The sequence below is a fragment of the Carettochelys insculpta genome, chromosome 2 (genome assembly GCF_033958435.1).
Source record: "Carettochelys insculpta isolate YL-2023 chromosome 2, ASM3395843v1, whole genome shotgun sequence".
Taxonomy (NCBI): Eukaryota; Metazoa; Chordata; order Testudines; family Carettochelyidae; genus Carettochelys; species Carettochelys insculpta.
The window spans coordinates 196,822,450-196,840,336 of NC_134138.1; the positions used below are offsets into that span (position 1 = coordinate 196,822,450).

The 17,887-nt window shown below is 41.7% G+C and overlaps 2 protein-coding genes across 3 annotated transcripts in view; one reads left to right on the forward strand and one right to left on the reverse strand.

The window, feature by feature from the left end:
* FYCO1 (FYVE and coiled-coil domain autophagy adaptor 1) overlaps positions 1-17,887 on the reverse strand; it is a 93,017-nt gene that overhangs the window by 32,205 nt on the left and 42,925 nt on the right. The window contains exons 13-14 of one of the 2 annotated variants that reach the window (XM_074988259.1): positions 17,073-17,278; positions 16,570-16,660 (exon numbers count right to left, since the gene is read on the reverse strand). In XM_074988259.1, coding sequence (XP_074844360.1) covers positions 16,570-16,660; positions 17,073-17,278 — 297 coding nt within the window. Of the gene's footprint in view, positions 1-16,569; positions 16,715-17,072; positions 17,279-17,887 lie in introns of both variants that reach the window. The other variant, XM_074988258.1, reaches the window with a different exon arrangement.
* Positions 1,596-9,135, forward strand: CXCR6 (C-X-C motif chemokine receptor 6). Its single transcript, XM_074986097.1, has 2 exons — positions 1,596-1,627; positions 7,814-9,135. Exon 2 carries the CDS (start codon positions 7,837-7,839, stop codon positions 8,863-8,865), a length of 1,029 nt encoding a protein of 342 aa, XP_074842198.1. The 5' UTR covers positions 1,596-1,627; positions 7,814-7,836; the 3' UTR covers positions 8,866-9,135.

Here is a 17,887-nt window from a genome sequence, read left to right on the forward strand (position 1 = left end):
GCAGGGAGTAAACACCATAGAGCCCCGCAGCAGCACAATCTCCACAGTCCTTCCTGGCTGCTGCCAAGGAAGACTCCTCTTTCAAAAGAGCAGAATGCATACCGTCCACACACTTTCTCTTTGGAAAAAGTATTCCAAAAGGGGGCCGCCTTCTTCCCATTTCAGGAACGGATGATGGAAATCAATATTTAGCCCCTTCACCTTCACTTTGATTTTGAAAGAGCACATCATGTATGTGGATGATCCGCATGCTCTTTAGAAAGAGTGCCTACAGTTTCGATTTGCTATGCGAGTACAGACATAGCTATTGGTTTTAATAAGACCAACAATGGCTGTTTCAAGGACCAAGAGTCACTTATAGACATTAGCAACTTCCTGCCTAGCCTTGGCATACCCCTGCCATAGTTCTTTAACTTTGCTTCGCATGCGGTCAGGGGTGTGAGCATGGTGTCCTCTGGCAGCCAGCTGTGTAGGCGGGCGGGCAAACACAGCACACACAATGTGCTCTTTTGAAATCAAATTGAAGAAGAAGGGCAAAACGTCAACCTCCATCCTCCGTTCCTGAAACGGGAAGAAAACTTGTCCCCAGTTTCTTTCAATACCTCCTCCTCCTCCTTCCACCGTCTCAGCAGATCACAGAGCTGGGACTCCGCCACGAGGAAGCCCTTTTCTTTAGGAGTTGGACAGAGTCTCTGGAGCCTTCAGATGGGCCCTAAGGTAGCATTTTCTATAGGGCACATTAGAAATAGCCAAAAAAGGGATGAAACTGTCACAGAAGATTTAATTGAAAATTGTGACTCTTCCTCCGCCCCACCTGAATTTAAATGAAAAACTAGAAAAATTGGGAATATATTTTTAACCAGTTATAATGTATTGGAATGTATTGAAATGTTCCAACTATGGACAGGAACACTGTCATGTGATCTGCGCGTTCAATCAAAACTAATCAACAAAGATCAAATTTGTAATACTGAGTACTCACGATTCACTGCCACGAACTATGTATAGAGAGTGGAAACTGGTACTGGTCAGCAGGATGAACAATCCCTGTGGAAGGGACCAAGGTAAGAAGGGGCAGGCTTAGGACAGTTGGCCCTGCCCCTGCCCCTCACGCTCCCTCAGAGTGTGAGCCTGGAGGTCCGACTGCTGCCGTTGCTACATCTTCAGCAGCGGTGGCTGGAGCCCCAGGCCCTTTTGAAATGCAGGGCCTGGGGGCAACTACCCCCTTTGTTCTTCCCTCCCCCCATTGGCAGTAAAAATTGGAGAAACTGTCTTGTAAATAACTTGAGGCCATTTCAATAGGCAACGGTTCCTGGTCTTCAGTGGAACTAGTGTTTGTCGCCTTGAAGATCACAGATATTTTCAGCAAGTCTTTTTACATGTCTTGTACAGTCTCCTTTAGGACGTATCGCGCAACTGAAAAAGATCTATTTGGAAACACAGATGTCATGTCAACAAAAACCATCACAACCGCTATTTTTGGTAAGAAAAAAACACAACAGCCCAGAATACCAACAGGAAACATCACAGGCAGAAAAACATGAAAAATATATAGAGTCACCGCCGTCTTCAGACTTCCTTTGAAAGGTAGGCGACACAACTCTTCACCACCACAAATCATCTTCTCGTAAGTGACTATTTTCTCTTACTTCAAATTGGAAGAGGTACATACACAAAGGTAGAACAAAATATTGGGCAGTTTAAATCTTTTTAAAATCCACTTGAGTGAAAGATTTTATTACATGCCAAGGTAACTTCTACCTCTAAAATGGGAATTCCTTCAGGATAGGTAGATTATTTCAAACCTCTGTGTGATATTTCAACTTTGTAGTTAGTCCTTTTTAAATATATCCTAATTTAAAAAAAAATCCTCTAATACTTTGAATCAGACAGATATTCTGGATACAGATGTTTGATGGCAAAGTTTTTAATAACATCCTTCTAAACAATCTCTTTTCCAGCTAGGGCTTGCTCAAAAACAAAAGAAGGATGCAAGACAATTTCACCTTCATCTGTTCATAACAGCCAAAGTAGTAGCTCAGATCTCAAAAGCCCTTTTAAATATTATGCTCAGAACAGATTTTAAAGCTACAGAAATCACAGGGGTACTGAGGAAAAAAAAAGATTATTGGGTAATTTTTGTGTATATAATTGGAACTAATTATAATTTTTATTAAAATATGTATTTAGACCTATCACATAAAAGGGTTGGGATTTTTGTTTTGTGAATGATGCTGAACGATGTAAAATTTAATCTTACTATCCTGGGGAACCTGAAGGGATCAGCACCTCCTGGTAGCCTTGGGGATGTGCTGATGCAATGATATACCCCCAGCAGGCTCCGGTTGCAGTTTAAAGCTGCCTAGAATCACAGGGATGGTGCCAGACCAAAAGGGTATGTACTTTTTGGACACAGCTAATCTATCCCTGGTAGCAGTGGGTGCAAGTTGCACCCCAATAGGCCAAAAGGCAACTGAGCTCAGAGTATTATCATTGAGCAGTTTCTACGTCAGGGTAAGAACTATTTAAATAGCAGGGTGGTTATGTTGTTCTTGGATCCCTACTAAGGAAGAACTGGGAAACTGGCCAGGTGTATTATGGTTTTGCTCAGGCATGGGAGTGCACTGGAAAAAGGGAAGTTAGAGATAAAGAAGATCAATTAGACTTTCCTGTTCTGACCACCCAGGTGGAGGTGAGAAAGGGGGAGTTGGAACTCATCACTCCATGCACAGAACAGACTGATATACTCTGCCCCTGAATTATTTCCTCCCTTCTCCAGTTCATTAATACGTGGCAGATCCCCCATTGCTCCACAAGAATTATGCTGCCATTCACGACCACTTAAAGTTTACAGTATTTAAATCATTTTCAGCCCACATCTTTTCCAAGACAAGCCAATCTGAATTCAAATTGTAAGTAAGCCTCCAGAGCTTTAAAATCCAAATAACTTTCATCTGCTTTGTGCAGTAATTTTAGAAACCTCCCCCCAAAATCATCACATTAATTTATAAACCTACATTAGTCAGGGGCACTTCCGTTATTCTCAAGATGTTCAGTAACACCCCCTGACCCCACTCCCGGTTCCCTTAATATTTCTTTCATTATTTTACCATGAACAGATGTTCTACTTGGCAGGGTCCCAATTCTTTCTTTTTTATTTTGTTATTTTTAAAAAATAGGTGCAGCTGGATTGGTGCTCTGATAACAGGTAGCAATTCCAATGTATGAGATTATTTGCCTTGTGGATAATAGCTGAACTGAATAAAAAGTACTACGTTTAAAAAAATGCAGCATGAGTTACTGATTATAATTATATCAAATATATTTGTGAAAATCCATCAAGAATAAACCAGAACTTTTTTTTCCCCCAATAATTAAGGTTACTTATCCTTTTTAAAGAGGTGACATCCCATGAGAAAAGACAGAACCATGGACTTGTCTACGTTTCAGTGGGTGGACTGGGCCATACCCTGAGTTGGTTCTTGTTTTCACCTTGCCATTCCAGAAGCTCAGTTTCCTTGCAAAACTGATTTGAGCCCAAAATTTTCATTGCTTCATCTCAGGCAAAGATGATGTTTTGGTTTTGTTAAATCAGCCTATTCTCATGCATGTGGGCTCTTTTTTGTAGTTGCCAGTTATTGGAGTGCGGGATCTCACTGGATAAAAACAAGCAGCCCCCCCACCGCCCCCTGGCTTTTTAAGAGAACAAGAACCAAAGAGTGGGGGGGAGGAAAAACCTTCTGGGCTTCCTTTAGACACTACGAAAAAGTCAAAATCACCATTTAAAAAATTATTTAAAAGTCACTCTTGATGACCTCAGTTAATCAGTTCCTATCTGATTAATGATGTTAATTATCCAATTTATATACAGAATAATGACTCATATTCCCCAGTAAAAAACAAGAAAATGCCTGAACTTATCACTCATTCTAAGGTCCAAATGCAATTCTCAGATCCTCTTAAAATCTTTTCTACAATATTCTGTTCTCCCTGTATGTGCAGATTACAGATTTCAGAGGGAATCCAGTGCATGGAAGGACGCAAGCATAATTTCAGCCAAGATGTGCTAGGAGTATATGAGAAATTATGCCCTAATTCATACTTTTACTATGTTATTGAGAACAGATTTTGAAACACAAACTGATATGTGTGTCTGACTTACAATTTAATCTAACTCTTCTTCCTCTGAAATGATTAATAAACCTCCCATTGACTTGAATGGGGCAAGAACTGAGCTACTGCTAAGTTCTTGGTATATACTATCAAAAACATTGTCATCAGAAGTTGGAAAAATATAGCTTAGTTGTGGAAAAGAGTATTTAGACATAAAAGGGTCAATGCAATACATTCTTTAACTTAAAAATACTGTTTCTAAGCCTTCAAAAGCAGAGACAAGTCAGTTGAAAAATGAGATACTTTCCTTAGCTACATTAGGCACTGTAATATTTTTAACATAACACAATAGTGTTATTTTGTCACATTATATAGTTCAATATGTATAAATTATTTTGTTTCAGCGCACAGGACACAAACATTTTGCCACTGAAAGGGTATGGAAACATCAGCTGCTTGATGTTATGTGCCTGGAACAGTATGTAAAATAAGGCTTATCTGTTTGTTTCAATATACCTTGCCTTCGTATTGTGGGCCATGATTTCATTTTGCTGATTATTTTCCCTGTCTCAAAATATGCATTGATTCTTTTATAAGGGGGATTATTAATTTTTTAAAAACAACTGTAAATTGAAAGGATAACAGAAACTACTGTATATTAAGCCAATAACACTTCAAGAAGTCACACAAGGATTCCCCCACTTCTCTGCTGGGTGAAGGCCTTTTTGACTTTGCCTTCTGGACTCAACATGCATCCAAGGCATAAGGGTTGCACCATTTAATCATATGTCTTGGATGATATTATTTAATCAACAGATGCCTATAAACCATTCCAGGTGATCAAATCATTCAGAGTTGCATTCTGCTAATCTCAGTTAAATTATGAAATACCTTGCTGTATGAGTAGTCTCCTTGAAAACTGTCATTTGACTTTTAAAAGGGACACCTGCCAATGGCTTTACAATTGGCTTGAAAAATTTTTAGTCATCTGCCCAGGAAGAAGAAACAATGTCAAGTGACATACGTGATTGAGCAATTGGCAAGAATAATTGACCTGAGCTGTTTACAGACACCAAAGGCCACAAATTGTTTGGCCAAACCTCCTAATGTATACGGATAAATAGTGAACGTGTTTGCACAAAATCAGTCACACCTGTTCCAAGAACAGAGAAAAGGGCTAAATTCAGTGAATATTAGTCTCAGTGGGGGCCAGATTCTTCTGCTCTTAGTCTGCAGAGTTGGAGTTCATTTCATGGGTAGTTCTACTGCGAACAGTGTGAGATGGGTCGCCAAATCCACACAGTGTTGCTACTGCTTTCTAAATGGATGCCTAAAACATCTGAACATGGGAAAAACAAATGGTGAATAATGAATCACACAAGTCTAGGGTGAAAACATACTCACGTTAAAATCTCTTAAACTGCCAGAGGCTGTGTCTACGCTAGCAAGTTCTTTCAGAAGTTTTTTTGAAAGAAGGGGGCTCGTTTGAAAGATCCTATTTTGTTTTGGGAAGAAGGGTTCTTCTGAAGATGGAGTTTATTTTTAAAAGAGCCTGGTCTAAACTGCTTTTTTTCTTTTGAAAGAATCCCTTTGTAAAAGAGATTATGCAAATGAAGTACAAGATATGTAAATCAGTGCTTCATTTGCATTTTTGATTTCTCTCATTTGCACTTCTTTTTCAAAAGAGGAAGGCAAGTGTAGACCCAGCCAAAAAGTGTCCTTTCGAAAGTAAATTGAAAAATGCAGCACTCCTTTTGAAAGCGCTCTTCCTTTCACATTTCAGGAAGAACACCCCCTTTCAAAAGCTTCTTTCAGAAGAAAGTGTGTGTAGATGCTCCAAATGCCCTTTTTTTCAAAAGAGCAGTCCTCATGGGGTCTGATTTAGTGATCCCTGGCCCATTCTTTTCGGTGGCTGTGTGGACGCTCTCTTTTCAAAGAGCAGACCACTCTTTTGCTTCACATTTTTGTGTGTGGACGCACTCTTTCAAAAGTACTTTCAGAAGAGATCTTCCAGAAGAGCTTCTTTGGAAAGATATCTGCAGTGTAGATGTAGCCAGAATTTGCACACACCTGAGCATTTATAAATAATGAATCAGATGATCCCGTGAAAAACAGCAGCAATATTTATTTGGGCTGTTTATTTGTATGTCAGGCTGTTGCTATTAGTTATTTGTGTTCTGGTAGTGACACAAGTCATATGCTCACAAACATAACCAGACAGGCAGCCTGCCTTGTAAAGCTCACAATCTAACCACCTCTGGAGGAAGTGAGACCTATAAGTATGCATGGCATCTGATGGACAAACTGGCCATTGTAGTGAAAACGGGGTATGTTTGAACATGATACATGAAAATTGGAATTAGGAAGAGCTGTCCCCCACCACAGCTCAGTGAAGGATGGGAGGGGTTCTTTTTCCATGAATTCAAGAAAGTGCAGTCTGCTGTGACAATTAGTGCTGGAGAAGATCTAAGTGGCACTTTCTGACAGAGGTTCCCATTCTTTCGCCAAGAGCAAACTCATTAGCACGCAAACACTAATTTTAATGATGGGCCTACACCAAAGCCCCGATCACCATGACTCCGAAATCATAGGCACAAGAACTAGTGATGCAGGGTTGCACATGCCTGGGGGCTCTGCTACTGCCCTGCATTCCCGAGACTCTTCTTCAGGTCTCAGCAGGGACTGAGGGTTGACAGGCTCCAGATTCAGCATCCCCACATTTAAAAAACGTTCCTGTGCTACTGTCTGAAATTTGGGGCATTGGAAACATGAACCCTCTCAGTTCAAGTCAATGTAAATCTGTATTAAAACCAATGTACAATAAACCCTCAATTTTATGGACCCCTATTTAGCGGACTTGGGGAACAACGGATGTCCCTCCCATTGTTCCTGAAGTCTGCTGGGGTCAGTAAAATCTTAAATTCCTCTCCCCCCGGCCCTGAAAAACAAAAAGTAAAGGGACTTACCTCTGCTGTGTCCTAGAGAAGCCACCACTCCCATTGCCAGAGCTGCCTTACAGTCCTCCCACAAGGCGTGGGGGGCGTACATGGGCAGATGGCACTTGTGCCCCACCGCTGGTGGGAGGAGCACATGGTGGCTCTGGAGGCGGTTCTTTGGGCTGCAGGACGCCCCCGTGGCTGGAAGTGCCTCCCCACGTGTGGCTAGAGACACCCCGCTTTGAGCCACGTGTGGCAGGGCTACTCTGCCATGCATGGCAAGGAGCTTAGAACCGTGCATGGCAGGGCTTCTCCAGCCATGCCGGGGGGCGCCTCTAGCCACATGCAGCAAGGCGCTGCCAGCCACGTGGGGGTCCAGCAGCTGCTCCACTGGCAGCTCTGGTAAGTCAGGTTTTTCTTTTTAGCCTTCTGCGCGGGGGCAAGAGGGGGACTGGCAGGGGCAGTAAACCCTCACATTCAATGCAACTTTGGCAACAATGGACAACCCTCTCCCACAAATGGTCCATTAAACTGAGCGTGTACTGTACCTGCTTTCGGGACATACAGCTTCACAAGCTGTTGGGTCTGAAGCACAGTGGTAATGTGGTTTCTATCAGACAAATAATTATATGCTGGTTTTTACCACAACAATTGTCTCTTTGCTTTTAGATATCAGCTTTAGTAGCATTGTGTCCATCTGCTGGATAGATGATAATAACTGTTTTACGCATCAAGAAAATAATTTTGGATGTGTGTGATTACAGGTAGCTCTTAAAAAGAAGACATCATGGTGACTCCAGATGATTACCTAGACCTCAACCTCACATGGAACGATTACACTGAAAACGATAATTTTCTCAGAGCCAGCAAAATCTTCCTGCCCTGTATGTATGCATTAGCTTTTGCCTTTGGACTCATAGGAAATTTTTTGGTCCTTATCATATATATTTTCTGTGAGAAACTGAAGACGCTGACAGATGTGTTTTTAGTGAGCTTGGCTACAGCCGATTTGTTTTTTCTTTCCACCTTACCATTCTGGGCATATTCTGCTGCTCATGAGTGGATCTTTGGCTCCATCATGTGTAAAATTATACGAGGCCTATACACTTTGAATCTGTATACTTCAATGCTAACCCTCACTTGTATAACTATTGACAGGTTTATCGCTATTGCCCAAGCCACCAAAGCCCATGTGAGTCAAGCCAAAAGAATGGTTTGTGGGAAGGCCATGTGCATCTTAGTTTGGGTTGTGTCACTAGCATTTGCAGTACCGCAATTTATATATAGCACACAAGCAAACCACGATAAGTCAATTTGTCATGCATTGTACCCTTCCCATCTCACAGAGCTGGGTCTTAAAGTACTCCAGCTGACTCTTGGATTTTTTATTCCTATGCTAACGATGATTATTTGTTACTCAGTAATTATCAAAACTTTACTTCATGCCAGAAGTTTCCAAAAGCACAAATCATTAAGAATAATATTTGCTATCATAGTGGTGTTCATTCTTACTCAGTTACCCTACAATTTATTGATACTCATACGTAGTATACACTTGGACTTCTACCTGGATGATAATTACACTGCAGCGGTGGTCATAACAGAAGCAATTGCTTATCTCCATGGCTGTCTCAACCCTGTTCTGTATTTCTTTATTGGAGTGAAGTTCAGGAAGAACTTCCAGAAAATCATAAAGAACATCAGACGTGGTAAGCACCAAGGGATCATGAAGCAATGGCAAACCACTGAAGAGGAGGGCTCAAAAACTTGCACTGCTTCCCACAATGTAGAGGCAACAAGCATGTGTCCATTATAAAAGTTGCACAGAGGGTATCAGTCAGCTAACTGCAGCTTATGAAAGTGAAGAGCTTGTGTAACTGCCCCTTGAGACTGGTATGGCACAAGCAGGCTTCAGGCAATCCAAGCATTACACCCACTGCATCTGAGTCCTGTCATTCCTGAGCAAAGACTGGTAACTGGGTGAAACTCTGCAGCAGTTTTTATCATGGGTGCAGATGAAAGGTGTAAGGAGGAGCTCATCCAGCTCTTTCATGTGTGATCTAAGGCTGGGTTGCAGTAATGGAAAACTAGCGCTATGGGGATGCTTATAAGCAACAAAGACGTTTCAGAGCTTTGTTTTAAAGATGCTAGCAGAAGAATCGTGGTCTGATGTGACTTTTAACCTGACTTTTTACATTAAACTATAATCTGTTTACATGCTCAAACTTCCCATTGTGGTTCCACGTGATTCTTTTTCTTTGTTCTTGTCTGTTTTCCCTTTCCCTGATCCCTCCAAATCCTTGTTTGAGACATATTAATAATCTTCTGTGACTATAAACCTATCCATCTGTCTTCAAATAAATAGCAGGTCTCTCTAACAACACCTCCTCCTGCAAACTATAGAATTCCTGATCCTGACACCCACAACAGTAAGTTTCACCAGTGCAGCCAGTGTGGTCTCACTACCTACACAGAAATATTGGTCTCAACAGACAATCATGGTCCATTTAGTTGAGTATCATGTCTCCAACAGCAACTGGGATCCATACAAAGACCCAACAAACTCTGTATAGGCAGATGTGGGATAATCTGTTCCCAGGAAGGTCTGCTCCTAATTACCACCTGAAGCATGAGATTTAAAATCCCTTTCACTCAGTGTTCCCTCTAAATTTTTTCCATCCGTGGGTGGAAGAAATTGTGTTATGTACACCAAGACATGTACAGCTGTGCACCACCAATAGAAACACATGTGGCTGACTGTGGGCACTCTGCTAATCAGCTGGGCGGCACTTCAATCTCTCCTGTGCAGCCACCCAAGAGCTCAGCTTATAGGGAACACCACTTCCAATACTATTTAGCATTAACTCTTGTCACTCTAGGTAGTCTTACAAAGCATATAAGCAGCCAGTTCTTCCTCTCGCCTCTCTGTGCCGTCCAGAATACATGCACTTCTTTACATGCTACTTACTGGTGCCCCACTTTGTGCCTATATGGAGGGCTCTCTGCTCCCTCTGAGACAGCTGCTCAGATCTTCCCACAATACATTGAGAAAACAGTGATGCACACAAAACTAGGAAGTGCGGTGAATGCAGGTGTATGTACATTTTGAATAAAACTGTTGTATGGGCATAAGTCAATCATGGTAATCAGGTCAAGAAAAAAATGTTAACGGGTTAAAAAAACGGGTTAAAAAAATGAAATAATTATAGGGTTGACGTGGCACTATAAGAATTTCTGCCTAAACCACAAATGCCAGTGTCAAGAAGGTGTTAGTCAACAAAGAGGTTTGTATGTTTCATAGTCTGTTTCTCAGTCGCTTTTACAGGATGTTTTTTATTTATTTCCTCAGCCCTACCAACAACTCTTATATTTAAAGTAGAAAAATAAAACTATAACTAAAGATAAAATAAATTATTAAATTGTGACATATGCATGGAGTGCTTCAAAACATAATTCCTGACTAATTTTTACCTGGCTAGACACTCCCTAAATGGAACAATAAACAGCTCTCTGACAGGTTCCCCTCAAGGTGCCACGTGGAACTGGAGTACCACTGAGTCCGCCTCATCCACCAGCCTGGGCTCTTACATTATACTGCTGTGACAAGCTGCCAAGCCCTTTAGGTTCAACCAGCACTTTCACCAGAACACACACAGGTTTGCGTCTTACCGAAAGTTTGCATCTTACTGAAGAGGAATTTTCACACTACTTTGGAAAGAGAGGCTGCTGAACTATCTTTTATATTCAAATTCGACACATTAACACATGGTTTGAACCAGGATAGGAATTTTTTTGTTTGTTTTAGGGGCCCTTTTGCATACTTGGTTTAATCTAATTCTTGACTTCCCGCCACCCCTTCTGCCCCTCTACTTTCTGATTTGCTCACCTTGATAATATTTTTCTGATTTGGCAACCTTGATTGCTATTTTTGGTTCTCTGTGCCTTAAATTGTTCCAATATGGCTATGATCTGAAGAAGTGGGTCTGTCCCATGAAAGCTCATCACCTAATAAATTATTTTATTAGTCTTTGAAGTGCTACTGGACTGTTTTTTTGTTTTGATACAAAGGATACAATTTAAGTAAGTCCCAGGGATAGCAACTGAATCAAAGCAGATTCCCTAGCGCATAAACAAACAAGAAAAACTAAGTTAACTATACTAAATAGACCAGATATTAACAGCAAATCCTCACCCTAAGTGAGGGTACGAATGAGCTACAAATTCTTAAGGGGCAAAGTGTAATTGTTTACACATTGGAATCCTCAGGAGTTCCATTCACAGGCTAAAAATTCTTTATGGTTTCAATGGAATTACCCTAGGTGCTCCATAAGAGAAGAATCTGACACCAAGCACATGGTCCTCACTCCTCATTACATTAAGGAATTTGAATCCTGCTTGCACCAGTTTGTGATGGCACAACATATAGTTCATCCTTCAAAGTAGTTCTGGGCATCATCATCAGGCACAATTTGTATTAGGTGGTCAACGTGGTTCAAAAAATAGGCACAGTGGGAAAGGAGGACTCCTAGTATTGTGAAATGACACTGGAGAATGCTGCAGATGAGGTGACTGTGGGAGAGTGGGAAACAAATCTTGGATAGAAGGAAGGCAGGGAAAATAAAGACAGATGAAAACAAGTCATAGTTCTTGTTCAACACTGCTGCAAGTGGCAACAGGCTAGGTCCAGCTCTCTGGGCCTTGCCCCTTCCACTTTTATGGACCTGGAGCTGGCCTCTGATAAATTACCAAAATTCATAGAGTGCCCCCTCCAACAAAAATTATTGCCCATCCCTACTCTAGGCACTATGCACACATATTAAAAGACTGTCTCTGCCACAGAATGAATACAACCTATGCCCCGATCCTGTAACTAGGTGCATGTGAGTGAATCCCTGCACCCTGAAGAATTCCTCTGACTTTGGAAAGGTCTGCCTGCCTGTATCTAGCTAGGATTGAGACCTGAACACCTTTCTTCCACATGACAGGGGAGATTTTCAGCCATCTGCCAGAAAGCTCTCACTTAAATAAAGACATCTTGCATAATAGCAAAGGAAATACATAAAGCTGCTGGTTGAGCAAATTATTTTTCATTTACGTACTTTGGTATTTCCTGTGTGATAATTCATTTCTAAAATTATTTGCAATGCTGTCCAACTCCAACAGGTCCCACACAATACTAGAGAAGAGGCATATTATCCACCACACCAGTAAAATACAGAGGGTCTGATTTTTCTGATTAACTAGCTTTATACCAGTGTGATTCCCCAGAGGAGGAGGAACCCATCCCAGTGTAATACTAATGAAGTGGAGACTCAAGCCCTTATTTGTCTCTCTGTTTTACACTAAACATTTTAGAAGTGATGCCAGCTGTAATAAGGTTTGGTGCTAACTCTTTGAGTGAGACACTGTGTTACTCTTTCAGGACCTTACAAGCATTTAGGGTTTGCCTGCACTAGGGTTTTTAATCTCCAGATAGCCAATTACACACAAACTCCAGGAAGCTAACACATTGGTAATGGCTAGTGTGAACCCTCCACAATGAAACACATGTACCAAGATATAATACGTGACAGCCACTTCAAGCTGAGCTCAGTTCTGAACCAAACATCTGGAGAAGCTCCACTCTTGCTTTTACAAACATGTTACCTACCTTCAGTTAGGTGGCAAAGAACTCAAGCTAAAACATTCAAGGGTGGACACACCCCTAAGATACCTTCATGCTTAACTTCATACATGTGAGTAGTCTCCCTGAGCACAGTCAAGGCTGGGTAATAGATTATAAACTCTTCTGTGCAGGAACGGTCTTTCTTCTTTGTATTGTACTGCACAGTGTGAAACAAATAAATGCTGGTGCTAAACAAATAATAATTAAAAATAATGGAGATTGCTCACCTTTATGCATTTGAAGAACAGAGTTTTTTAAATGGTGATAAAGGTGATCTCAGAATTGATTATTAGAGGGGATCCCTATAGAATCTCAGCACCCTTGGGACCTGGCCAGTGTCAGACAAGAGAATTTGTTGGACGACGGGAGGTCAATTTTGTCTAGCACATTGCTAATGCTTCCACTGCTTACTGGGCTCTTAGAGGGCATTTAGGGGTAAATTACAGCTAAATAACAGCACGGAACACTCAGACCCAGGACTGGTGGCTATAAACAAACTATATAGGACCACCGGAAACTATGCACACCCATGATAAATGGTCATCTGTCTAACAAAAATCATGTCAGATTATGGAGTTTGCTGGATGAGAGAGTTCTGGATTAGAGAGGTTCAACTTATACATGTAAGTTTCCAAGACTTTGTATGGGACAGTATTTCACCTGGCTACAGTTTCAATCTCTTTTGAAATCTCACTAATGTTTGCTCTCCTTCCACTGTTCTTTTTTATTGTCATCCAGTGATACAAAATTTGTACCCAATTAAAAATGACAATCTTTGGTATCAAGTATCAGAGGGCTAGCCAAGTTAGTTTGTATCCACAAAAACAACAAGTCGTCCTGTGGCACCTTACAGACTAACAAATTTATTTGGACATAAACAGTGTAGGTCAGATTCTCAGCTGATATATATAGAAATTAACACAGCTGAAATCAATGAAGCAATGCACATTTACATCAAAGATTCGGCCTCTCCTCACTCAAGACCCTGGTATTTATATGCTGTGTGGATTTATGTTTCCTGAGCTGCGTTGCAAAGGCCTGATTGTGGCACCTGCACTTCTGGTGCATACATTTCACTTGCCACAGAAGTGCATCCCGGGTGCAACAACATATAACTTATAGTATTTTTTCAGAGCACAAAACCACAGAATAATGAAAAAAATTGCAAATTGCCCACATATAGCAAAATGTATTTTGTCTGACTAACCTCTAGTACATCTCACTGCAGGCAATACAGAGAAAGGACTGATCAGCAGATCTTATATATAAATTACAGATGCTGCTAGGTGCCTATAGAACCCACCGCCAAGACGACCCTTCAGTTTGTAGGAGAACACCAAATTTCACATGGGACCATGTGGTCTTTAAATGCCCGAGAGTGCTGATTTGTGTGAAGTGCAGGCTGAAGTTCAGCCTCCTTCCTGCTAGTTTACACTGGAAGAAAGCCCATCAGCCAGGCTCTCTCTCGATACCCACGTGAAAGAAGGGTCTTACCTTTGTCCCCTTATCTCCTTCTCTATCCCAGTTACATGTAGGAGGAGGAGAGATCTGTCCTGCTTGTCTGTTGGCCACATATAGGGTGACTAAGCAGAGGTAAGGTAGGGAGCTAGAGAAAAAGGAGGGACTGACATAGCCCTGAGACTAAAAGAGAACCACTCTGAGGCCCTTTTAAAGATCACGATACTAAAGAATTGGTCATAAGAAATGGCTCTGACTAGAAAATGGAAAGCAATAAAATCGACTATTTCCCAGTTTTCTTATCTATCAGTTATGAACGACCACAGGGTAATGCAGAAATTCAGTGGTATTTCCAGATGCCTTCAATCGTCCTTACAGTTTTGGGGATTTCCTCAGCAACAGGCTGCCAGCAAAATGACCAGCGAGCCCTGTCCTAACCTCAGCACTCACACACTCTCTCCTATTGCTGTGTTCCTAAAGGCCGACTCGTCTTTTGTATCCCTGGCCTCCTTCTGCCAACAGGAGTGAAATCTCCTGGGTTCCTAATTCAAGATGCCTTACAATCCTAGTTTGTTGATTTGTGACGAAAATCATCGTATGCCTTCAGGAAAACAGTTTCTCCCATCAGTTTTCCCAGCTGTAAAACACTGACGATGTCTTTTGAGGCTTTGTGGGTACCTAGAGGCTATGGTGGCAGATAACCAACAAAATAGCGTAGATACAATACACAGGCCTGCCTATGAAGGTGGGGGTGGGAGGGAGAGAGGGTGGGCAGTTGCCACAGCGCCCGGCATTTCAAAGGGCCTGGAGCTCCGACCAACACCAATGCTGAAGCAGTGGCAGCAGTCGGCGCTCCAGGCCCCTTTGAAAGGTTGTGGCAGCGCTGTGCTGCTGCAGTACACATGGCTCTGAGGGAGCTTGTGGAGGGCCAGGGCCGACTGCCCTCAGTCCTGCACCTTTTGCCCTTGACCCCACTGCTTCTGGGGGGCAGGGAGCAGGGCCCCCTCTCATCTTGCCCCCCAGGTCCTTTGGTGGCTGTTGGTACTGCTGACTATATACAAAGCATATGAACTGAGCAATAGAAGCCACAATTCTAACACATTGGCTGTATCTACACGGGCACAAATCTTCAAAACAGCCATATTTCAAAGATTACTAATGAGGCGCTGAACTGAATATTCAGCGCCTCATTAGCATTAGGACACTTCGGCCGCAGCGCTTCGAAAGCGCCGCTTTTGAAAGCACGCGGCTCGGCGCGGCTACATTGGGGTCCCTTTCGAAAGGACCCCGCACCTTTCGAAATCCCCTTATCCCGATCAGTGAGCGGGATAAGGGGATTTCGAAAGGTGTGGGGTCCTTTCGAAAAGGGCCCCCGTGCAGCCGCGCCGAACCGCATGCTTTCGAAGCGCCATGGCTGGAAGCGTCCTAATGCTAATGAGGCGCTGAATATTCAATTCAGCGCCTCATTAGTAATCTTCGAAATGGCCATTAGCATGGCTATTTAGAAGATTTGTTCCCGTGTAGACACACCCATTTTGTTCCATAGAAGCAAGCTTGTATAATCTACCTTACACACAAGTAGCAAACAGTGTGGTTTATACAGGAACTGGTAACATTACAGGGGACAAAACAATCTATAGCTGTATTATGAATCACAGACTTGTTACTTGGAAACTGCTTTTAACCAGGCACTGAGAAGGTTGTCACCACAATTTTTCTTCCCCGGTACTAAGGAACAATATGCAGAGGGTCACATTAGCACATTTCTTCTTTCGAAATATATAAAAATGAGACTTCAAAATTTGGTCAGGAAGAAGTACTAGTGAAGAGACAACCTGGACCACTATATGTGTTTATTTTGGAGGTAGAACATTTTTCACTTTGGTTATTTTTCTTAATATTCAAATGACTGAAACCAAAATTCAAAATTAAGCTTTTACTTAATAGAGAAATGCATAAAGATATTAACGTAACATTAAGATTGCAAATTTAAACAGAAAATCTCCCCACTGCTGATTCATTTCTCCCTCCTGCTGATTTATGCAGAAGTAGATGGAACAAGCGACCGAAATTTACACTATGATGTAAAACACTTACACTTTCTCTGAGGAGAAAAAGTGTGCAGGACTGAACTATATAACTGTGCTGTTCCTTTATTTTCTGGGTATTGTATCTTTATAACTCTACAGACTCTGCTCTCTGCAGAGACAGGCAACCATTCTATGTTCAGTTCAATGACTGTCATAGGAGAAATTCTGCTTTGGGTTTTGCCCTGTAATGTTCCATTAATCTAACATGAAGTTCAGTATGACTGAGAGTATCTGTTTCCTCTTTACAGGCAGAAGAAACATAAGCAGAGACTCCCATTTTAAATTAAACAAACAGTGTTCTACTCACAGATCTGTCATACTCTGGTCCAGAGACTCTACTTCAGCTTGACTTTCATTATGGATAGGGTCAGATTCCAGCACTTGGCACAGTTCCTCATCTGTGATTATATCAAACACTGCATCATCTGGAGGTTTGGAGGTTTCATTTGTAACTGTGCCATAAAAGTACATCAAAAGAAACGCAGACGTAACTTTTACAGGCAGTATCAATGCTTCTGGTTTTTAAACAGAGTGTATGTATATGACCATTAGCTTGCATGCATAGTAGTTTTAGCCTACGCAAGAGCTAAAGGGACTCACCTGCATTAAAATAAAATAAAAAACAGGTATTTGTATCTACCTCTCGATATTACTAACAAGCCCCACAACTACTCTGGGACAAATTCTGCCTTGGCTCACACCCCATTAACATCACTGGGGTTGTGTGGAGTATAAATCAGGCAGGATTTGACCCTGGCAGGAAGCCCAATAATCTCATTTCTCTCTTATTTGCACATGAATAGGACTAACCGGTAACTCCCTGGTTGGGAAACGCCGGTGACTTTAGCAGAGCAGATGGTTCTTCCTGGCTGGCATGGGATCCAGAGTCTTCAGTGTAATCTACAATCACCCTAGGTTTACTGAAGCAAGCTCTACAGCACCGCTCCTTTTTGCCTCTGTGTTTGGTCATCACGTAGTTGTTGCAGCAGTAATAGCAGAAAATGCGACCACACAGCCTAAAAAATAAGAAAAATGCGGAGCTAGTACTGTATAAAAATAGTTAGCTAAGATGTGCACTGACAGGGCTTGGACCCTGGCGATGTTGTTGTACGTTACATGGCAAAATTCACGAGGCACACAATTTTGCTTTTTAAGTTTCAGAAAGGCTTCTTGGATTGTGAATGCCCAGAGGGTGGCACATTTTTCCTTTGCAGTCTCAATAAAAATCAATTACACAGAAAAAGAAGTTTCCAAAGGGGAAAAAACAAATTTACAAATAAGACTACAACAAGTGAAGAACAATGGGTTTGATCTAGTTCCTACTGAAATCAGCAGTAAAACCCCCATTGATTCTAATGGGGGGTAAAAAGAGGCCGTATATCTATAGTCTCTCAAACCATCTCTAACCTAAATCATTTACCACGTAAGATGCACAGCCTCCAAAAAAGAGAAGACACATCAATATAAAATCTTGGCTACTGTGTAATCAGAGAGTTACCCCAGGATATTTGACTATGGGAATTGGTCATATATTTTTTATTTGATGTGTTACCAAGTTTGTTGATGAAAAGAACCCATTTAGCTCAGTTTGCTGCCATTCAATCAGTTTAGTACAAGCTGTTTTC

Coding starts and splice junctions, on each gene's coding strand:
- CXCR6 (XM_074986097.1), top strand. CDS start 7,837: ATGGTGACTCCAGATGATTACCTAGACCTCAACCTCACATGGAACGAT.